The 24,241-nt window shown below is 47.9% G+C and overlaps 1 protein-coding gene across 2 annotated transcripts in view; it reads left to right on the top strand.

Moving 5' to 3' along the window:
* Lipc (lipase C, hepatic type) overlaps positions 1–24,241 on the top strand; it is a 126,113-nt gene that overhangs the window by 79,232 nt on the left and 22,640 nt on the right. For both annotated transcript variants that reach the window (XM_087560426.1, NM_012597.2), the window contains 2 exon segments: positions 20,919–21,109; positions 23,715–23,897. In XM_087560426.1, the coding sequence (XP_087416552.1) occupies positions 20,919–21,109; positions 23,715–23,897 (374 nt within the window).

Here is a 24,241-nt window from a genome sequence, read left to right as displayed (position 1 = left end):
AGAAATGGTGCTAATGACGGAGTTAGTAAGCAAGAACAGAAAGAGGTTTTGTGTGTTGTTGTTTTGAGAGAGGGTCTCATGTAGCATAGGCTAGCCTCAAGCTTGCTATGGAGACAAGAACGACCTTGAACTTCTGATCCCCCGCCTCTACCTCCCAAGTGCTGGGATTTCAGTCCTGTACCGCCAGGCCTAGTTTTATGTGGTGCTGGGGGTGGAATTTAGGGCCTCACTGATGTTAGGAAAGTTGTCTATCAACTGAGCAGCAGACCCAGGCCTCCCTCTAAGAGCTCCAAGAACTATGCTCCCTATGTTTGAGAATGAGAACCTGAGGGAAGGAGTGTGGAAGCTAAGCAGAAATGTGGGAGCAATTTAAAACACCTAAGCAGTGCTCCTAGAAAATAAGACATTGGGCAGATTAACAACAGGTCGGACACAGGAGTAAAGATTGGTGGGCCTGCTGCCATCATAGCAAAAAATATCCAGTGAAATACAAAGTGGAAGGCCTGGGAATAAACCAACAGTGCTGAGAGCAGTTTTAGGAAGCTTTGTGTGTATCAGCTAGAAGAGAAATCTGATGAATTGGACTTAAATATGATTGAAGAAAAGGTGACTGAAAAATGCCTAAGTATAATAATAATAATAATAATAATAATAATAATAATAACAACAACAGCAACAAAGGCTACTGAAATCCAAGATTTTTAATGACTCCCAAGCATGGGAAATAACAAAAAATAAATAAACCAAGTCACAACATAAACAAAGTGCCTGACAAGAGACACACACACACACACACACACACGCACACACACACACACACACACACACACACACGCACACATAGCCACACAACATACAGGTAACCCAGAAAAGAACCCCACAGATACATTTTAATTGAGACATTGTACTATTATATATGTGAGAAAACAAATATGGACGCCATCCCTTCGTTTATGAGACAGTTTTAAGTTGTAGAATTGGGGGCAGCTGGCTGAAAAGGATTAATGCCACCCTTAAAACCAAGTAACTTAGAAACAACTTAAGTCCCCTCGAGGCTTCCTGTAAAATGTTGTTCCCTGGGTCTGGAGCAGTCTTCCATCTAAGGCTAGTTCGCCCCCAGATTCCAAAGAGCAATACTTATGCTAGTCAATAATGAATGGATTATGACAGCCAACTATCAGAGCCCAACACTATCCATCACTAATTCTCCCCTCAACAACTGCACGGTGTGTGTGCAGGTGTATGTTCACACATGTGTGGAGGCCGAGGTGACTATCTTCCTCCTCTGATCTCCACTTTAATTTTTGAAACAAGAGCTCCCATCAAACCTGGAGCTCAGTAATGCTAAACTGGCTACCCGGCACGCTTCAGGAGTCTCTGCTCCAAGTGCTGGGTTATGGCTGTGCTCCACGATGCTCAGGTACTGGGCCCCCCAATTCAGGTCCTAATGCTCCTGGGGCAAGCAAACACTTTGCCCACCGAGCCACCTCCCTTCTGCCCCATCTCGTTCTTATTACTCACTGATTAAACTTCCCCAATTGTTTTATTTTATGTATACGAGTGTTCGCTTTCGTGTATATCTGTTCACCCTGTGCATCTGGTGGCCATGGAAGCTAGAAGAGGGCATCCAACACCTTAAACTGCTGTTACGGATGGTAGTGAGCCTCCAAGTGGGTGCTGGAAACCAAATCCAGGTCCTCTTCTTTTCTGCCTGCCGAGCACAGCAGGCTCTTGGTCCTTACAGAGATCTGGCCCCTCTTCTACACTGCATAGCACCGCATGCCACGCCCACCAATGCTCTGTAATTCTAGTCTTATCATAGCCTCCCCGATCCTCACCCTGAAGAGTCTAAAGCCCTAAACCTCTGAAGAGTTTTTTTAGGAAACCCTTTTACAAGTCTAATAAGAATTTAATTTTTAGGCTAAAAGTTCCAGTGTCCAAACCTGCAGCCTAAGAGAGTTGCGAGTGTTTGAAGCCCTGCATATGGTTCAGGAAACACCCTTTGTGGGTGAGCTCCTTTCCCACACAGAGGGAAGACTGAGGCTATAACCCTGGAAATAGCACACAGGGAAATGGAAATGCTACTGAAGTATCCTCCCCTTCCGTCACACACAGGGCACCCATGCACTGTTTTCTGTCACTGCTACCACATGAAATAGGATGTTGAAGTATCCCTAAGAGATCCGGACAGGAAACCTGCAGGCTTAGCACTAAGCACCTCAGCTCCCAGCAACCAAGGAGGAAACAGGTTACAGAGACTGGATGTTAGGACTAGGTCAGGTAAGCACATCCTGAACCCAGGTCTTCTAACTAAGAGAGAACCTTCATCATGCCTGCCTCTTCCCTTTTGGTATCAAGGAAAGAAACAGACACCAACTGCATGATGTTGACTCACACTTAGGGTTTCCCAACAGAAATGTCACTGAGATGCAAGGTTGCACAATTCCTTAGTGGAGGGGGAAGCCTGTTCTTAGCATGATCCCAGACCGTTGCACACTAGAAGCCAACAGAACTCCATTTGCCCCCTTACCCCCAGTATTTAACAGCTAAAATGTACTTCCAGATACAGATGTGGCTCAGTGGGTAGAGCGCTTGCCTGGCATGGACAAAGCCCCAGGTTCTCACTCCAAGGCTGCATATATCGCATGTGTTCTTGCAGCCTGTAATCCAACACTCCCAAAAGGTAGATACAAGAGGATTAGAAGTTGGTGGTCACCTTTGGCTACATAACAAGTTCAAAGCTAGCCTGAGATACTTAAAACCCGGCCTCTAAAATAGTAATAGTAATGTTTAAGTCCTCGGATAATGCTGTGAAACCGAACATCCCCGAGATAGGAAGGAAGAAAAGAACACCCCACCCGGATGAAACGTTTTGAGTGTAAGCTGGAGATGATTCTAGTTCAGTTGGAGCATTTGGTGAGAGGTTAATGACCTGGACAGGGCAAACAGGAAGTGTATCACTACAGGAACCCCAGTGCCGGGCACAGGAAACGTTGATTCCAGAGAACGCTGTCCATGAATCTGAGAAAGCATAGTGGAGAAGTTGACTCGGGCACAGAGAAACAGAATCAGAAGAGGAACTGGTCTTTTTTGCCACCAGTCTGGGCCCAGGGAACTCAGCTGCAAGAAAGGAAAAACTGTAGAGCCCAGGACATGATCTAAAAAACCCTCTCTCTTTTCAGCCCACCTCTGAACTCAGCCTGCTAGGTTTTCACTCTGCCTACGACTGCTCAGCCCACTGCCCTACACTAGCCACTTTGGAAGGCAGCATGGGACTACATGGGACTTGACAATGTGTCAAGATTCAGGCTCTATATATACAACGTCTGTATGTACATATGAATGAACATCACAAGATGTTGGATAAAACAGCCAGACACAAAAGAGGGCCTACTGTGCGAATCCAAGAACAGGAGGATTGCACTCCCGGTGACAGAAGGAAGTGGTGGGGATGGGTAGTGGTTTTGCTAAAGACGACTGAAGGCCCCTTCTGGCCATGGAAAGCTCTGTGGTGATCCTGAGCGAAGCTTGTAAACAGGTAGAAATCCACAGAGCTATACATTTAGGATGGTCGTGCCTTCCCGTATACTTCTATGAATAAGCTCTAGCCCCCTTAAAATTGAAAGTTGACTCTGGAACCAAGGAGGTGTGGATTCCAGTTCTGCAGGTGATTCTGGCTAAGTCAGAGCATTTTTTTTGTAAGAGGCTTGTGACTAGGGCAGGCCAGACAGGAAGTGCACAGTTAGTACAAATAGCGTTGTACTTAAAGGAACCACAGACACAGCCAGACACAGGACATTATCTGTGTGAGGCACAGGATGTTTCAACAGAGGCTCCTCCATCACCCCAGGCACTGAGTCAGGACTGCCAGCCATTTGCCCCTCTCTCCTCCACGTTCTCTGGCTTTGAGAGCTGTGCTCCGGCGCCACCTCTATTTGCTGAGCTCTTTATCGGTGGGTAGAATATTTACAGAGTACGGCAGTGTTGATTACACAGTTCACTTTACTGGACACTAGGGGATTGCACTGTCTCCTCCTGAGTTATTCTTGGCACGGCAGCCCTTGCTCCCAGCATGCATTTCTTTACATCTGAAGTTCTCTCTCTCCCTCTCTCTCCCTCTCTCCCTCTCTCCCTCTCTCCCTCTCTCCCTCTCTCCCTCTCTCTCTCTCTCTCTCTCTCTCTCTCTCTCTCTCTCTCTCTCTCTCTCTCACCTTGGTGACACAGAGCAGATGGACTTCATGCTTCATGCTGTCTCCACCATTGCTTGTCCCTTGATCTCTTTTTATTCTTCTCTTTGGAAACTGGTTGATTCTGAAACAAACGAGCAGATGCAGGAGTATGGGTTCTCGATCCAGCATCCCCTCACGGAGTTGATGGATGCATGTTTCGCCTTTCCACATTCCTGTTTGGAGCAGGCTATGGGTTTTGTTTGTTTCGATTTGTTTTTTGCGGGGGTGGATCATGCGTGTACCGAGCAGTGATTTTGTGTGTGTGGGGGGATCATAGTACAACTTGTTAGAGTTCATTTTCTCTCTCCACCATGGGTGTCTCAGGGATCAAATTCAGGTTCAGGCTTGGGAGCAGGCATCTGTGTCGTCTTACTCCACCTGCTTTGGTTTATTTTATTTATTTAAAGGGAGTATCTGGTGTAGATTTGTGGTTTTGAACCTATATCAGCCGTGGAAGCCTTTCTATAAGCAGATTCTCCGGCAGAAAATACTAGAGTCCAAAATCAATGACATTTGGATTGACAGACAATGTGTGCAGTTTGGGACCCTACCCTCTCACTCCTGTATCCCCTCCTCATTCCCACAGCAGACCCTAGACTACTTGCATAGTCTCTCAGGCGTGGTCACTAAATCCAGTCGTTGTAAGCCACTGCATTTGACTGTTTAACCAATTATTTCCCGGTCACCTAAAGCACGGCATTCAAGGGCTCTTTTCCCATTCCTTCCACAGATTTTAACCAAAAGACCCTCCGTAGCTGACATATATTTGCACAGAAATACCCAGCCATCACATTTAGGGGGAGAGAACATAGAAGGGGAGTGGGCTCAGAACAACGGGCCACATGTCTCCTGTCACCCTGGACCAACACACGGACACCAAGGATTTCAAGAAGCTCTGGGGCGACAGGGGCACAAAGAAAGCTGCTCAATAGACAGAATGTCCTCCCGAGACCAGAAACACCCAGCCAAAGAAAGGAATGCAGAGGCTGGGGCAGTTTGCACTGAAGACATTGTTTCTGAGAGTCCCCTACCTGGCACTGGTCCCCACAAAAGATTACCCTTAAAGCAGATTCTTGAAACTTCTCTCTGGCCAGCAGGCAGCCACATTAAAGTCACTTAACACAGCCCCAAAGTCACACAGCCGCCAAGTTCCTTATTCCGACCCCTACTGATAGCTCCGGAGACAGTTTGGAATCAACAAAGACTTCATAAAGACAAATTTTTAAATGTAACTGAAATGTGTAAAATAAAGCTAGGTGTGGTGGCGCGTGCCTTCGGTCCCAGCACTCAAGAAGCAGAAGCAGGCAGATCTCAGTGTGTTTGAGGGCAGCCTGGTTTTTACAGTGACTACAGCACAGCTGGGACCCCAAAGAGAGACCCTGTCTCAAAAATAACTAAATTAGTTAATTAATTAAATAAAATAAAGGAAGATCAGAGAAAGAAGGAAGAAAGGGGGAAATGAAAATGGGGAGCGTCTAGAGTCCTTTGAGACATAAGCAAACAAGAACTATCCATGAGTCCAGAGAATGTCCAGAACTTTCCTCTTGCTGCAATGCCTTCTCCCCAGCCTATTCTTGGAAGAGGTGGCTGCAATAATGGGTCAACAGCTCCAAACTGCAGGAAAGGAATTGGGTATTAGAAAGGAAGCAGGTAGGTCCCTGCCTTTGGAATTCCCTTCCTCCTGGTATTGGCTTAATGTGACAAGCACTTTCCTAGAATTATGTAGGATTAGATAATAGAATTATCATGTTAATTTAGCCCACCAAAGTTCAGGCCATGTGTTCAAAACACACGTACAGCTCAGAGCTGGTCATGGAGCCAACAACCATACAAAGGACAGAGTCTACCTTGAAGATCTTTGTAAGACACCTGAAGGGCAGAGGGACTCCACCACCATCTACTGCCAAATGAGCTGCCCTTGGCCCCTCAAGGTTGAGGGCTGAGGTACAAGAAAGTGAGTAAGAGCTTCAGAGACAGGCAAAGGCCTGTGGGCAGGAAGCTCAGACAGTGGGACAACCTAATGTCGGGGAATAGAGGACACTGTCCTTACCACAGCGAGTTGCCATTGACTGATTTGGGAGGGGAAGGAAGAAAAGGAAGGAGTGGGTGATGATTCCATTGGGATGATGGGCACCTGGAGAAGGTTGTGAACACAGAAAGCAGAAGTCAGCACAAGCTGCTTGATCGCAGGGGTCAGGGTTACAAGTTCAGGCCTTACCCCATGTAGCATATGACCTAGGAAGCCCAGACACAGGAGACAATCACTGGGGTCATTTTGAGGAGGAGGAGGAGGATTGGGGCTCTCTCCCCTGCTTTCTTTCTCTCCCTGTGGTTGGAGATAGTGATTCGAAGTTCACATACAGTAGGCTCCTAGCGTGGTTCTGCCTCCTCCATCCATCTCTGATACCCCACGCTGTTATTCCTTTAAGACTGGCTGTGCTGGCCTCTCTGGGTCCTCTACTGTTCCACCCCTTGACCATCTGTGGTCTATATTCAGGGTTGTTGACACTCCTCACTCCTCACTCCTAGTGACTTACCTTACTCCACGCATCCTACCACATTTGCCTCCTCTAAGTAGCCTGGGCTGAGCTATCTCCCTGCAGAGACAAAAATCCAGGGATGCTCCAGGCAAAAGGAGGCTAGACTGAACACTGAGCTCTGAGTCAAGCTCCCCGGAGGACTCACTACTTTTAGGGGTGATGCCATGTTTCAGAATAAGTTCCCTGGTGTGTTTTCAAATCCGGGCTCTGTGTCTTAGTGCGGGCCAGGGTCCCAGGCTCTCCCCAGCCTTGCACTGGTTTGGTTACTGGCTCATGACAAGCCCAGGCCTTCTGACTCCAGTGTCAGGTCCCTGCTAACCCACTTCTGTTCTGATACTCTTGCATCTTCCTGCTTGGCTGACCTCTCTGTAGGCCACCTCTTTCTGTGGGAACTTCAGGCATTCCCATGGGTCCCACATCTGCACTGACCTTCACTGACTCTGTGGTCCATTGCCCCTCCCAAAGAGCCCTTCAACATTGCTGATCATACCTGGGGTATAGGGCCAGCAGTTGCCTGTTTTAAAGACTCTCATTTCCTACCTGAGTTCTATTTCTTCCAAAGATCTTAGCAGATCTCAGCTGCCAGTTTGAACTACAAGTTCCTAGAGGCGCTGTTACTACTTTGAAGCCTTAATCACGTTCGACATGTCTATGATAAGCTTGTTGCCAGGACTCCGTGAGCACCAGCCTCAGAGCAAAGCAGGAAAGGTCCAGGCCAGAGTGAGGGCATTTTCAGTTCTGCCTCCCAGCATGCCTTCCAAAAGCTACACCAGCAGCGTAGGCACCCTGGACCCCAGCCCAGACAGCCCTTACCACCCTGCTTGTTGCTAGTGTCCTCTGCTCCTCAGCTTTAAGCACTTTGGCTGTCTTCCAGGACCAGCTCTGCCAGGGAGGATGTTACCCACGTGGTAAGTTTCCTGTGGGGCCATCTTCATCAGCGTGGATCACCCTGCACTCTCAGGCCCACCTCAGAGAGGACGGCCTCAGAGTGTGTTATATGACAGTGTCTGAGTGTCCAGTATCAGACATGATAATCAGATATGTATCTGGATGGGAATCTAGGAAGACCCTTGGGCCTCACAGTCAGGCAGGGAGGGGTCAGCTTCCGGTGTCCTCCGGGATGACGGAGGGCACTTCATGCACAGCTGAGCAGTATTTGAACAACCCTGGGGAAGTTGAAGCCAGAAGCAACAAGCTTTTACTTAAGTTTCTGAAGATTAGGTTTTAAAGAGGTGACGATTCCAGGAGGCATGGTAGCTTATGTCTGTAATCTCAGCACTTGGGAGGCTGAGGCAGGAGAATGACTAGTTGATGCCAGACTCTGTTTCCAAAATAGATGAAAATCCAACCAAACAAAATAAGAGGTAAATATCCCCCTGGCTTATGAGTTTAAAGAGTACAAAGCAGAAGAGAATTTAGGTCTTTTCTTCCCTCCCCCTGCCCTCCCATCTCTTCATCCACTCCAGACTTCCGTATCTCTACAGCGTCTTTTACACAGATCAAAGCGAATCTAAATGCATTTACTGCCTCCTCCACCCCCTGAAAGGCATCACAGGCTAGCTGACATTTGATAGAAACGTTTATCACTTGGCAATACATTCTACAGATCTTTCCAGACTGATACCAAGGGATTTGTCTCTGGACTCTACATGGACACTGGGGTTATTGTCAGTATTTTATAATTACAAGTGATATGACAGAAAGCGATTCTGTATTCATTTCATTTTATAAATGTACAGAGAAATCCACAGGGTAAGGTCCCACCAGGTAAATACTAGATGGAAAGTAAATATACTTCGGGATCTCTAAGATGGCTCAGCACGTAAAGATGCTTGCTGCCAAGCCTGAAGACCTGAGTTCAATCCCCAGGACTCACGCGGTGCAAAGAGAGAACCAACTCTGCAAATTGTCTTCTGATAAGAGAGCTAGAGCATGGACCAACCCCCAGAATAAATATGTGATTTGTTTTGCTTTTGCTTTTCAAAATCGATGTGTTCAAGAGTGGGAGCTCAATGGTAGAGCTCCTGTGTAGCCTGCACACGACCTTGGCATTTGTAATGTGCCTTCCCTCTCCTTGAGAGGGGCACGGGTTTTCACTCTGCCAGCCTGTCAGATAGGTGTATGGCCGAGTATAAATGTTTACCCGTCTGACAGAGAGAGTGTAGCAGCATATCCTCTGTTTGTGGTTTCTGTCTGAGGGCTGAGGATTGAATCTAAACACGTGTTAGAGTCCATCTGTGTTCCCTTTGAGAAATGTCTCTGTGTCCTGTGGGCCAAGCACCTGCTACAGCAGACGGCGCAACAGAGACTTTATACATCTTTCTCCTTTACTTAGAGCACTAGGCTACCTGCAAACTTCCCCGGGTGTACCATGCACCGGAGTGCGTGCCACAGTATTCATGTGGAGGTCAGAGGACAGCTTTCCACTCCTTCCTTCCTTCTTTCCTTCCTCCTCCTGCTCCTCCTTCTCCTTCTTTTTGAGACAGGGTTTCTCTGGGTTGCTCTAGCTGTTCTGAATCTCACTCTGTAGGCAAGGCTGGACTCGAATTCACAGAAATCCTCCTGCCTCCGCCTCCCAAGTACTGGAATTAAAGGTGTGCACCACCACTGCCCTGCTACAGGACAACTTTTGAGAGTCAAAGGTTTTCAACTTCTACCCTGTGAATTCCAAGACTAAACTGAGGGCATCAGGGTTGGCAGTAAGCGCCTTTGCTCAGTGAGCCATCTCATTGGCCCAGGCTCCTGGTTTTAACCGCAAAGGACCTGCCTGCCATTCTATGATAATGGAAGTTTCAAAGCCTCCCATGTCAGCTGCTCCGGGCATGGAGCCAAAGAGTCTGCATGCTAAGCCAACGAAGGTAAATTGGGTAAAAGCTGAAAGGGCAGGGTTCACTCAGTGGGGGTGGAAGGGCTGCAAGCTGGCCGGGTGTGTCTAACTTCCCTGTTAGAAAGGAGACTGAAAGTCTAGTCTGGCTGCTGGATTTCCTCCTTTGGACAGAGTGCCACCCCGGGCTGATAGGAGAAGGGACTCAACTCAGTAGACTTCAGACTGTCTGCAGACTCCATTACCTAGGGAAACAGCCAAATGGGAACTAGAAAGTGGGAATCTCCCCTCCGAACAGGGGTCTGCTTTTCCTGGCACAGAAGAAGCCGGCTGAGCCAATTACAAAGCTACCTCAGGAACACAGAACTTTTGAAACTCACAGAAAGTGCTAAGTAGAACAGCAAAGACCTCAGTGGATGAGAACGGACAGTGTTCGGAAGGAACTGTGGATTATAACAGAGAAGAGACCTGACATAAGCTCCGGAAGAAATGGGGGTGGGGTTGCACTGCACGTCAAGCTCTAGTGAGTGCAGTGGCTCATTCCTGTAGTCCCAGCACTCAGGAGACTAAATGGGGAGCTATAGGTGTAGGTCGGTTGGTAGACTGCTTACTTAGCATGCACAAAGTCCCAGGTTCAGTCCCCAGCGCTGCATAAACTTAGTGTAGTGGTGTGCTTCTGTATTCCTGGCACCAGGGAGGTTGGGGCAGGAGTATCTGGGACTTCAGATCATCCTCAACTACGTAGAGTTTAAGAACAGCCTAGGTGACATGTGACCCTGAAAGAGAGAGAGAGAGAGAGAGAGAGAGAGAGAGAGAGAGAGAGAGAGAGAGAGAGAACGTGATGCTGTTGGTCTGTGTCTAAAAGCATACTACAATGCTCTCAGCCCAGGCCTTTCTACAGGAAAGTCCTTGTGAGGGTCAGGGATGGATCAGACCCAGTTCCTCACCAGGCCTCCATTCCAAAGACCATATCTCTCATGCTTCAGTGCACACTCCCCATCCTTGTGTGACTTCTGCTATAAAGAGTAACCTTGGGGATATTTAGTCAGATTAATGCCCAATGCTGTCCTTACGATACAAGCATTCATCGTTGGCATGCAAGGCAGCTGCAGCTCTGGGAGGGCGTACCTGCACACCACAGCCAGCTGTCCCAGGACACTACTGCTCTGACTCCCACTTCCCTTTTTGCCTGGTTAACTCAGACCTTGAAGGAACCTCCTCCTGAATCTTTCACTCACTAAAAGCCGGCAGCGGCCTTAGTTCTCGCACATGTTAGAACCAAACGACCCTGGGATCGGCTCCAAGCTTGTTGGGTTTCCAGAGGTGAAATTAGGACCCAACTGGTTTTCAGGGCTAGAACCCTGCTCTGGCTGACTCATGGAGCTTAGCCTGCCTTACTACTTCACCGAGGAGACCTTAGCATGGTACAGTGGTCCACAGAGCAGGCAGTGCAAAGCCCTGATTGGCCAAATGAGAAGTGAAAAACTTGCTCAAGGTCAAAGGCCTCTTGAGGACTTGTGTAGGGGAGATCTTTATCCACAAGGGAGGCACAGAAACATCTGCCTTCTGTGGGTTTATAGGAAGAAAAAACTCTAGAGGGTCCAAAGGCAGACTGTCTATAAAAGGGGGTGTACAGGGCTCAGGCTGGGGATGTGTCTTGGTTGGTAGTGTTTGCCAAGTCTGCACGAGGCCTTGGTTCTATCCCAGCACTGCTTAAACTGCATATGGGACACCTCTGCAATCCCAGCGTCAGAGAGGCAGAGGGATGAGAAATTTAAGACCTTTCTCGGGTATACAGTGAGTTTAAGCCCAGCCTGGGATTTGTGAGACATTGGGGCAGGGGTGGGGTGAGGTGGGGTGGGGGAGGAGTAGAAAGGATTTGGCTCAGTGGGGAAAGTGGCTGCCACACAAACCCAAAGGCCTGAGTTCAATCCCCAGAGTATACAAAATGTTTAACACACACACACACACACACACACACACACTCACACACACACACACAACATACACAGAGCTCATCATTTGCATTATCGAAAATGCTTTCTCCTGGGGCCTGGTCCTCTATGAGGTCACTTCGCCTGCCACACAGGGGTCACCTTTCCTATTACCAGAGGCCAGTTATCAAAACTGTAGTGGACTTCCCGGTCAGAGTGCTTCCTGCAGGCCTGGCCAAGCAGGTGTATGGGTCTCTCCCAAGGGCAACTTCACTTCCAGAACTCTGAAGGAGCGACCATCTGCCCCTACCAGAGTACACAAGGGAACTGGGCTTCTTGTGTTTGACCCTGCTTCTTGGCCCCCTTTCCAGTTACTTCACCTCCCCGAGAATCCGAGTAGGATGAAGGCCGTAAGGATAACAGCACTTCCCTACCAGCACGGAGGAGGAAATGCTGTCTGCGAACCAGACCAGTCAGGAAGCAACAGCACAACAGGGGCTTGGAGGGAGATCTGGGCTGACAATGCAGCTCAGAGGGCAAGAGCAATTGCCATTGTAAGCCTGAGAACCTGGCTGCAATGCCAGGAACTCACAGCGGAAAGAGAGTCCAGACTACCTCACCTCAAACATTGTCCCCTGACCTCCACATGCATGCCATGACATGTACACACATGCATATATGCATCCAGACACACACATCACATACACACAATAGGAATGAATAATAAAAAAAGTTTATAAGATGTATTCAAAGTCAGACTGGCCAGACTTGATGCCCAGCACATCTACTTCCTGTGTGACCTTGGTCAAGACACTTAACCTCTCTGAGTTTAGGGAGTGCCTTCTTGATAGAAGTGTTATGGAGTTTGAGTAAGAGAAGGGACATCAAATGAAGAGGCAGTGACAGTCCCACAAACATACCTTTATTTATATTGAGTTTTTTACATTTGGTAGTTTATATTTATTTTACATCGAGCCCTCTGTCCTCCATCCTACCCTCTGCCACTTTTATTTGCTGTGCACGTTTGTCTGTATGTACACATTTGTGTATGCATATACACACATATACATATGTATGGGGTGCACTGCACTGGTGTGTACATGCTGTGGAGGTCAGAGGTCACGGGTGCTCCTATATCACTCTACAGTACACTTGTTTTCCTGAGACAGAGTGTGCTTGTTAGCTTTTATTGTCAATTTGACACAACCTGAACTCACCCACAAAGAGAGAACCTCAACTGAAGAATTGTGTCCATCAGACTGGCCTGTGGCATGTCTGTGAAAGATTGTCTTGATTGATGATTGGTGTGACAGAGTCCAGCACACTATGGGGCTGCAGTATCCCTAGGCTGGTGGGGCTGGGCTGTAAGAGAGCCAGGTGAGCAAGCCAGAGTCAGTGAAAGAACCAGAAAAGCATCCCTCCATGGTTTCTGCTTGAGTTCCTGTCCTGGCTCCCCTCAGTGATGGACTGTCTTAGGGTTTTACTGCTGTGAACAGACACCATGACCAAGGCAACTCTTGTAAGGACAGCATTTAATTGGGAATGGCTTACAGGTTCAGAGGTTCAGTCCATTATCATCAAGGCTGGAATATGGCAGCATCCAGGCAGGCATGGTGCAGGAGGAGCTGAGGGTTCTACATCTTCATCTGAAGGCTGCTAGCAGAAGACTCGAGGATGAGGATCTTGAAGCCCACACCCACCGTGACACACCTACTCCAAGACCACGCCTACTCTAACAGGGCCACACCCACGCCCAGTCCCTGGGCCAACTATGTGGAAACCATCACAGACTGTGACCTGGAAGTATAAAATGAGATTAACCCTTTCCTCCCCAAGTTGCTCTTTATCGTGACGTTTATCACAACAACAGAAAACAAACTAGAAACACAGGCTCTCTCACTAAATCCAGGACCTCCAGAGTCAGCTAGACTTGCCGGTCAACAAGCCTCAGGTATCTTCCATGTCCTCATCTCCCCCAGGGGATTCCAGGCCTGTGCTACTGTGTCTAGCTTTCTGCGTGTGCGCTAACCCAGCAGCAGGTCCTCCTGCTTGCATGGCAAGTACTTTAATGGCTGAGCCGTGTGCCCAGACCTCACCATCACCTTTAATGAGACCTCTTGGTTTCTGCATGGGTTCCCTGGGCTGGAGGTATGTATGCACAGCTGACACCTGGGGAAGGGGTAGCTGTGAGATGCTGAACCTCATATCAAACAACAAGACCCGTTAATCAAGTAAACTCTCCCACCAGCCAGCCATCCTAGTGGGACTAATTCTCTCAGTAGAAATGGTCTCCGTGAAGGTGAGTTTATAAAAGTGAGCTGTCAGGGTTCTATTGATTATCCTGTGACAGGAAAGAGGATAACGCACATTATCAAATACCCTCCGGGTGGAATACTACTCAGTCTTTAAATGTGAGCATGAATGCCATAGAAATGCGGAGAAATGTTTATTTTGTTGTGCGAAATTTAAAAATAAAAGGTTATCTACACAGTTATGTGAAAAAAAAATGTATCCACTTCTACATGCAGAACAGGAACACAGAGAAGCAAAAAGGCAATCCATTAGGAGGATAAACTTCTGAGGTGTGTTTTAAATTCTTCCTCCTGTTAACTCCGTTTTTATGCAACCAAACCATTTTAAATGAGAAAAACAACAAAACAACCCCCTACCCCCAAATAAAACCCTAAGCTTGCTCCAGAATCTGTTTAGCAGAAAGGTAGATTCCTGCTGTGGGAAAGCAGAGAACACACACACACACACACACACACACACACACACACACACACACACACACACACACGGCAGGAAGGATGAGCCAGCCAGGAAATGATTGAATTAACAGGCAAACAGGAAACCTCCACCACACAGGTAGCAAACCCTTGATCAAAGGGTCAACCACCTGCATAACCACAGGGAAGGAGGCTGCACTGGGGAGAAGCCGGCATCCGGATTCTCTCTTCATGGGTATCCAACCACCTGTGTAAACTTCAGTGGGTGGATCAGACTCCCCACCTTCACATAAAACAACCTTTTGTTCAGATACTGGTTAGAATTCATCTTCTCTTTCCTCCTGTTCCTCATCTCTGAGGGTTTTCAGAGTTGGAAACAGAAGCCATTGAATCCAGTACACTTCTCTATGTTTTGTGATAATCAACACTAGTCTGGGGCCCGAGAGAAGGCTTAGTGGTAAAGGTGCTTACTGCACAGCCTGGTGACCGGAGCCCACCCCTCCAACTTATGACATAAAAAGAAACAGTTCCTGTAGAATGCACCAGACACACACCGTGGTTTATATATATATATATATATATATATATATATATATATATATATATATATATATACACCCACACACCAAATAAACGGCAAAAAGAAATTAAATTCAAATCTGAGATTTAAGCTTTACCAGCTTCTGAAGTGTAAATTGCTCCCCTGCAGCCAGTTTCAAAATACCATGGCATGACTGGAGAGGTGGCTCAGTGGTTAAGAGCACTTGCTGCTCTTGCACAGGACCTGGGTTCAGTTCCCAGCACCCACATGTGGTTCACAATCACCTCTAACTACAGGTTCAGGGCATGCAACATCCTCGTTTGACATCCCTGGGCACTGCACTCAATTGGTGCATATAGCATACATGCAGCTAATACGCTTATACACAAAAAATAAAATTTAAAAATCTAAAAAAAAAGCCAACAACAACGAAGTTCTAGAATTACGGTGTGAAACATGGAGAGTAGGGAAGGGCAGCTGATTGGACGGCGATCTGCCTCCACCTAATACATGGATTCCCATCTGAGATCTGTCTAGAAAGTTCCCAGAGAGTTTGCCTGAGACCAGGACTCCAGAATGCTGGCTTGTTAATAGTCAAAGCCATTCTCTGTGACTCCTGTAAGCCGCTTGGAATCTCCTGTGCCCTCCCCAAGAGTAAGTCAAGCCCCTTGTCACTCAACATAAAGGACCCTGATTAAATCCAGTCTCTCTTTTCACCAAGTGGCCTGGGATTCATTCCCCACCACTGCCTACAATAGGGTGGTGGAGGCACACACACATGCGCACACAGGCACACACACACGAACACACGCACACACACGCATACACACGCGTACACACACACACACACACACACACACACACACACACACACGTCTCTGTAATCCTAGACACTGCAGAGGTAAAGCAGTTTAAGGAAGAGGGAACGTAAATCTTTCCTTTGGTTTAGTTTCAGGCAGACTATGCTGAAGCTCTCAGCATAGCTGTGGATGCCACCCATCACAAAACTGTAAACTTATTTAAAACATTATGAGGTCTGTGGTGGAGAGGGGGTAGACTGGATTTTTGTGGTAATATAAGGTCCCCTGCATGAACTTCGTGCCCCAGTGTCAGAAAAGATAAACAAACATGCACTCTCTCTAAACCCACAGGCCCCAGGCTGGACACCCATGCGTGGCCCAAGATTAATTTTTTTTCAACCAGTGTGGCCCAGAGAAGCCAAAAGGTTGGATATTCCTAGAAAGCAATGGGTTTGCACCTCTGACTTATAATAATCCCACTGGGGGTGCTTCTGTTAGTCTGGGAGACTCGGAGGTTAAGGCCATGGGACCATAGCAGCAGGGCTGGGGCTCAAGCCGAGAAATCTGGCTACAGAGCACTGGCTTCCGCCATTCTCCTGCACTGCGTTCCACAGTGTGTCAACAAGCTCTGAACAGAGTAGGACCCCAGTGAACTCCTTTATCCACAGGGCCAGATAAGGAAGCCAGAAGTCAAAGAATAAGGTTCTCAATTAATGTTCCTTTTTATAAAGACTTATTTCTATTATTTTTAATTATGTATACATGTGTGTCTCCATGCAGGTATGTTGAACCCAGGCACAGCTGCCCAAGGAAGCCAGAGGCATCAGATCTCCTGAAGTCAAGTCATATATAGGTGGTTGTAGGAACCCAGTCCAGGTCTTCTGCGAGAACAGTTTGTAATCCTGGTTTGTTTGTTGATTTTTGAGACAGGATTTTTCTATGTAGCCGTGGCTATCCTGAAACTCTCTTTGTAGACCAGGATGGCCTTGAACTCACAGAGATCCACTTGCCTCCGCCTCCTGAGTACTGGGACTAAAGGCATACACTACCATGCCCAGCTGTAGTTTGCAATCATAACCTCTAAATCATCTCTTCAGTCATTCCCCTTTTTGAGACAGGGTTTCATATAGCCCAGGCTGGCTTCAAAGTCCCTATGTAGCTGAGGATGGCCTTGAACTTTTAATCCTCCGCTTCCAGCTTCCAATGGCTGGGATTAGAGACTTGGGCCACCACATTGGGTTTATGCAAGTACTGGGGACGGATCAAGGCCTTGAGGCATGCTAGGCAAGCACTTGGCCTACAAGGCAAGCATTAGAGCTACCATGCCAACCCCATATAAGAATTTCCAGTGTCACCGTGGCCCAGCTTTAAGTGGTCAGCTTGATGCCAGCAGCCAGAGTGGCAGTTACATTTATTCTGTGGGAATGTTCCATCCCGGGCAAAGGATGTGGTTGGAGAAATTTCAGGGACATTGAGAAATTACCGTCTTCCAGGGGACTCCTGCCAGGGCTGGGAATATTTTCAGCAGTACATGTTTACAGAGCAAGAGTGTGGTGAGCACGCACACACACACACACACACACACACACACACACACACACACTAGAGCGCAATTAAATAATGAATTTGTGGAGATGTTTTGCAAACAGCTCTGCAGGGGCACATTATCGCCCAGGGCCTTCGTCTCATGCACTTGCTTCATTAACTTCATCTAGTACCTGGCAAGCACCTGATGTGCATTCAACCGAGCAGAATCATTCTGCACAGGCACTGTCGGCACAAGGCAGCAAGGCCGAGCTAAACTTTCAACTGGCTTTTTCCTAGGCCAGACGGCCTAGCTCAGGTGCCTGAAGTCACCTACCCGATAATGTCTTTGAAGAGGTTATAATTTATTCTTGTATGAATTCCTAAGGATCTTCTAACCAGGAGCTGGCTTGGGGATGCAGAATCCACTGCAAAGGATACTACTGAGTCTCACTGACTCAGTGAGAAGGGGTTTTGTATCCCTGGGAAGTTATTGCCATTCAGAGGGCAACCCTAGGCCACCACCTTGTTTTCCAGGATCGAGGAACAGGTTCTCCTGAAGTAACTAACTGTTTCCCTTGGGCAATATTGCCTCTCTCAAAACTACAGTACCGACTGGCTTCATGTCACTGGAGTCTTTCTCTTCAGAAGGCGTGAGAGGCTAAAGAGATGGCTTAATGAATAAAAGCATTTGCTGCTCTTGCAGGGGAACTAAGTTTGGTTCCAGCACCAACAACAGGCTAGTCATGGCCACCTGTATGTAATTCAAGCTCCATGGTATCCAATGCCCTCTTCTGACTTTATGTGTACATAAACGGGCATCCGTACACATGCATAAATACATGTGTACTCACACCCATACTAACACACACACATACCAATACACACATACATGCACACACACGCACACACATGAAAAAAATGCTGAAAACATGGGCTGTGGACATATCTTGGCAGTAGAGTGCTTGCCAACATGTAAGAGGTCCCAGGTTCAATTCCTAGTCCTCGAAGATCAAATGTGCTGATGTGAATTGTATGAGTTTATGCAGAGATATAAATAGGCGGGGTCCTGAGATCCTACAAGACTGCTCTTAGGAATATGTACTAGAGATACCAGATTTTGGCAAAGATTTAAACATTAAGATGGCCATCAGAGCATTGTTCTAAATAAAAAACAATCTGGCAACAAACTAAACACAAATCAAAAGGATAAGTCACATCACCTTTTAAAATCACATTTGTGAAGAATTTCTATTTTTATGAAAAACTATCCTGGCAGATACAAGGGAATATAATGCCATTCACGTCTGGTCCCCAGAGAAAGGCCAAAGAGGCAGCGATAGAGAGACTGGAGACATGGCTCAGTGCTTAAGGAGCAAACAGTGCCCTTGCAAAGGGCTTGAATTCAGTTCCCCAAAACCCATGTCACAACTTCCTGTAACTCGAGCTCCAGGGGATCTGAATGCCCAGAGGGTTCTGTGGGCATTCACCCACGTGTACATAATCATGGACAGATGTACACACATACACATAAATAAAAGTAAAAATAAATCCCTCCCTTTAAACCTGTAGGACAAATGTCTGGGGGGTGAGGGGGGGAGACTGAAAAGGAACATTCCAAATGTTACTTGGGGCATGACCTGAGGCCTCTTCCAGCAGCCAATAGTGCCCCACAATGTGTGTTTTACAATGTTATTGTTAAGAATCTGTCTGAGGGCCTGTGAGATGGTTCAGTGGGTGGAGGTACTTGCAGGCAAGCCTTCTAACTTAAGGTCAATTTTCGGGGCCCACATGAGGGGAAGAGATCCAACTCCCAAAAGTAGTCCTCTGACCACCACACATGTGCTTATCCACATACATACAATACATACACAAATGAATAAAATATAATAAAAAATTCTGAACCTCTTTTGGTTGGTTTACTGCCATTATTGGGTCTGTACCAATTTCTCCAGCTATGAATATTTTCAAGTCAAGTTTTTTCCCTATCCTGTCCTCCCCTGGGTCCATCCATGCTTAACTCCTGGAGTTGTAGTACTAAGTAGTACTAAGCCCCTCTCTACAGCACCCCACCAACTTGTACCCCTCTACTGAATCTCACTGTTTTAGGCATTGGAGTCCCATTTCTTCCACCATTTCTCATGGACAGGAGTTTGAAAAATCTTTAAGCAAGGCTCCAATGCAGCCTCTTCTCTGGGCCCCTCCCCAGCCCTCCTCACTGCAGCCCTCCCTCGGGGAGCCACATGCAAAGCCTGCTTTCCCACCAGCCTCCGGCTCAGACCTGGCCATGCCTGGAGCATTAGAGGTGTGCATTAGTTAAGAAGAGGAAGGGATGAACAGATTCATGCCTGTAACACTGTCAGCATACACACACACTGGAAAGGAATTCTAAGGCAGAAGTGGGGATCAGTTCTCTTGGTTCTCTGTGAGCTTTCTATCTGGAAACATTTTTCCATCTTCTCCTGCACAGCTGGAGGTCCCGGGCAACTGGGCTAGAACACGTTCTCAGAGCTAAATCCTGAGTCAATATACAGAAGGAACTGGCCCTGAGAGGCCAGTGAGGGTAAATTTTCAAAGAAGGACAAGATTCATAGATGAAAAGTGCCAGATGCCAGGGCTGAATCTGAGCTCAGTTTCACAATACACCCTCACCTAGGTGTTAAGTCCGCAAAGGCTTATTTAATCTTTGCAACAACCCTACTATTTTTAATCCTCATTTTGTTTTCTTTTTTGGTTGTTGTTATGTGCGGTGTGTTGTGTTTGTATGCATGTGTGTGTGTGTATGTGTGTGAGTGTTTGTGCGTGTAGGGGAGGGGTGCTTGTGTGTTAGTGAGCATGGGCACACCCACAGCGTATCACAGCATATGTGTGGAAGTCAGAGGACGACCTGTGTGGTGGTTGATTTTTAATTATCACTTTGAGGCAATCTAAGGTCACCTAGAAGAGTTTCAGTGAGGGACTCTCTAGGTCAGTCAGGGTGGCCTGTGGCATTGCTGGGAGGGAATGTCCTTAATCAGCGTGAGAAGGTCTACCCTAGACGTGGACAGTTTAAGCCCTGGACTGGATTTGAGTAAAAGAAGCTAGCTCAGTGGTAAGCACACATGTGTTCATTCACTCTCTGTTTTTGATTGTCATGTGACTAGCTGCTTCAATTTCTTATCTTGACTTCCCCGCCTGGAACTGTAACTTGGAATTGGAAACCAAATAAGCCTTTGTTCCCCAAGTTGCTTTTTGTCAGGACATTTTATCACAGGAGTTAGAACAACCCAGCATTCCCAAGTACACACAGCAGTGTCTGGTTTTATGTGCAGGTGCTGAGGATTGAACTCGGGGCCTTTTGCTTACAAGGCAAGCACTTTACCAACTGAGCTATCCCCCCAGTCCCCGCTAGATAAAGTCCAAGGACTTTGGCATCCATGCTCTACTCTGCCAGCTTCTCTCTCTGTTTTCTGGTCACGAACTCTCATGCTTATGAGCCATTCTTCATGCTGTTCCCTCAGCTGGGAGATACCACTCCCCATCCCAAACACACACAACCCCAGTCACCTTTCCAGACTAGAGGTTAGCATTCCAGGTCAACCCATCACCCTTGTGTGGGGTATTCCCAAGTTCTCCGCTAGCATCTGGCCAACCCACAGTGAAGACCCTTGGGTTCCTCAAAGATGGAGTTCATGCTGGCTCCCAGTCCCTTCCAGGAACCGAGAGCTGGAGTTCTGAAGCACCTGTGGGTGGTCCTAGGGCCAGCATTGCTGGAACCCATGCCAGGCATAACTGATTATCCTGGTTTTGTATTCCAGAGCCCTTTGGGAGAAACCTTGGAGCTACTGAAGAAAGGAAACCGTTACAGAAGCCAGAGATCAGATTCCTGCTCTTCAAAGATGAAAGTGACCGCCTGGGTTGTCAGCTCAGACCTCAGCACCCGGAAACACTGCAGGAGTGTGGCTTCAACAGCTCCCATCCACTTGTCATGATCATCCACGGGTGGTCGGTAGGAAGTGCTGGCATGCTGTATTCTCTGTGTGTTCCTGGTGGATGTCTTTCTCCCTTGTGCGTTGGAATTTTAATAATGCCAATGATAACCCCTCACATGGTGTTGGTAAAGCGCCTCCCAGTTTTCTCAGTTCTGGGAGTAAGCAGGATAGTGGAAATGTTGTGTGTCTGTGTGTCTATGTATGTGCATGAGAGTACAGGTGCACACCAGAAGAGGGTGACGGACCCCTGGATCTGGAGTTACAGGTAATTGTGTGCTGCCAGGCATGGGTGCTGGGAACAGAACTCGGGTCCTCTGCAAAAGAAGTGCATACTCTTAACCTTGATCCATCTCTCCAGCACCACATCAAAAAGTTGTATGTGGGTTCTAAGGATCAAACTCCAGCCCTGAGTTAATATGACAGGCAGCCCTGGGTTTGTATGACAGGCAGCCCTGGGTTTGTATGACAGGCAACCCTGGGTTTATATGACTGACAGGCAGCCCTGGGTTTGTATGACAGGCAGCCCTGGGTTTGTATGACAGGCAACCCTGGGTTTGTATGACTGACAGGCAGCCCTGGGTTTGTATGACAGGCAACCCTGGGTTTATATGACTGACAGGCAGCCCTGGGTTTGTATGACAGGCAGCCCTGGGTTTGTATGACAGGCAGCCCTGGGTTTGTATGACTGACAGGCAGCCCTGGGTTTGTATGACTGACAGGCAGCCCTGGGTTTCTATGACAGGTGCCTTTCCCATGTAGCCACTCTCCTACAGCTGACAAATTGGAATTTATTTTCTGTCATCTACATGAAAATTATTTTTTGAGGAGCTGGCCTCCAATTCATGTAGTCAAGGGTAACCTTGAACTCCTGATCCTCCTAGCTCCACCACCAAGGGCTAGGATAACAGGCGTGTGTCTCTCTGTCTAGTTTATGCAGTGCTAGGGATAGGACTTAGACCTTCACGAAATGCTAGGCAATCAGTCCACTGACTAAGCATGAAAAATATCCTGGACACGAAAATATCCTGACCCCTCCCTTGCCTGCTCTAGAGAATAAACTGACTCACCCACCCACCCACCCTGTCAGCTTCATTTTTCGCCTCCTCTCCTCTGACCCCTCACTAGTGTCCCTTCCCTCATTGTCAAGTTCTCCTTTTCCTATAAGCACAGGCTCGTCTAGGGACTTCTGCAGGCCATCCCTGTCACAGCTCAGCCCTCCCCCAGGACATAAGGAATGGTCTCGGGGTTCCCAGGCCCCAGCACCCTCTGGCTTATCTTTGTGCTAGGCTTCCTCAGTTTCTCTGACCCACTAGGCTGGAAGTTCCTACCTTGAATAGGTTCTGCCCTATTCTTGTCTGGCATTGCCAACCAATACCCACCAGACGAAGGTGCTCCAAAATGTTTGTTAACCGAATTAATGATAGAACGAATGAGTTTGGTTTTGAAATGCAACACAAAGCTGCAAGCTCCTGTAGAAAAATGTGCTCTTTGGTCTCAAAATCTTGTTGGGCCAGTGTATGCAACCTCTGCAGCCTCTACCATTACCACAGCCACCGCCGCCGCCGCCACCACCACCACCACCACCACCACCAAACATTACACCAGAAATACTAGTGCTGACAGCAACCAGAGCTGCATGGGCTGTGGGCTTCTGCACCCTGGCTTGGCTCCTGGTTTTGTTTTAAGAACACCACATCCACCACTCAGTTCCTTTGGCCTTTACAAACCCTCCTGGAAGGAGGTCAACACTGTTGATGAAGAAATGGGGCACATGGGCTAAGCGACATGCATGCAAGTTAACTCAACTAGGATATTTCACTCTTGAATAAACATGGCTCAGCTCCCCTGGAAGGATGGGAGTGGCCAATGGGGGTGGGGGGTAGAACTGAGGGATGGGGGTGGAGCTCTACCATTTCCCTTCCTGAAGCTTGACCTTAAAGTCTCCCAAATTTCTCCAGTCCCTGGACCTACCACACTGCCCCCTTTATGCCTCCCCAAGACTGGAATACTCTAGACCCAGCTATGACCACCTTCCTGACCTCTGTTTATCCTCTGGGGCACAGCATAAACACTCAGCTTTGTGGACATAGTGGGTACACTATTATCTCAAGTAGGGGACCCACAGAGCAGACCTCAGGTCCATCCCACCGAAGGGAGATGAGGGCAGGACAGATGCTGTGGGACCCCAGGCATGAAGGAGCTGACCTTCTGAAGTCAACTCTTGGACCTAATTTTCACACACTTTTCCATTGTTTTAGGGCTCAGAAAGTGCTACCGTGGGGAAAGATTCAGACAATGACTCTCAGGTGGGGAGAATGTGGCAAGGTCTGGGCACACTGTGTCTTCAAAGTCTGGGGCTGGAGATGGGGTTGACGCCACGTGGGTGGAGTTAGAGACAAACTGACTAACATACAGGACAGATGGGCAGGATCTCTTCAAGTCCAAACAGCCTCTGCACGAGATTGAGAAATCCCAGGCCAAGGCCTTTCTGGTGGGGAGAAAGATCTAGCATTGTCCTTGAGCCTGAGAAAGAAGAGGGTTGTGTACTTAGGGACCCCAGGAACTAGCACAGGACTCCCTCTGCCCTCCCAGTGAGGCTGACAGCCTGTGGCCCACCCTCAGGTGGATGGCTTGCTAGAAACCTGGATCTGGAAGATAGTGGGTGCCCTGAAGTCCCGACAGTCCCAACCCGTGAACGTGGGATTAGTGGACTGGATCTCCCTGGCATACCAGCACTATGCTATTGCCGTGCGCAACACCCGTGTTGTGGGCCAGGAGGTGGCTGCTCTTCTCCTATGGCTGGAGGTAAGTCCACCCACCTACCCCTCTTTCTCTAAGAGACCTCTCTGCAATGCCAGAAGATCTGTCCCCAGATTGCAAATCTGAGGCTAGATATGAAGCCTCTCCTTTAGCCTTCTTCTCCCTACTCCCCAGCCGCCACTCCTGTTTGCACACCCCTAATATCCTGGAGCAGCAGTGTCCAGTTACTTCCTAGGGTATCCCATGGTGTACTGGTTAGTGTATTGTCCCCTTGACACAAACTAGGGTCATCTGGGAAGGGTGAAGTCCACTGAGAAAATGCCTCTGTCAGATTAGCCAGTAGATTAGCCTGTAGGGGTATTTCATCATCATCATCATCACCACCACCA

Source organism: Rattus norvegicus, chromosome 8 (genome assembly GCF_021556685.1).
Source record: "Rattus norvegicus strain SHRSP/BbbUtx chromosome 8, alternate assembly SHRSP_T2T, whole genome shotgun sequence".
NCBI lineage: Eukaryota > Metazoa > Chordata > Mammalia > Rodentia > Muridae > Rattus > Rattus norvegicus.
Note: the sequence above shows the minus strand (reverse complement) of the source record. Positions and strands in the feature narration are given on the sequence as shown.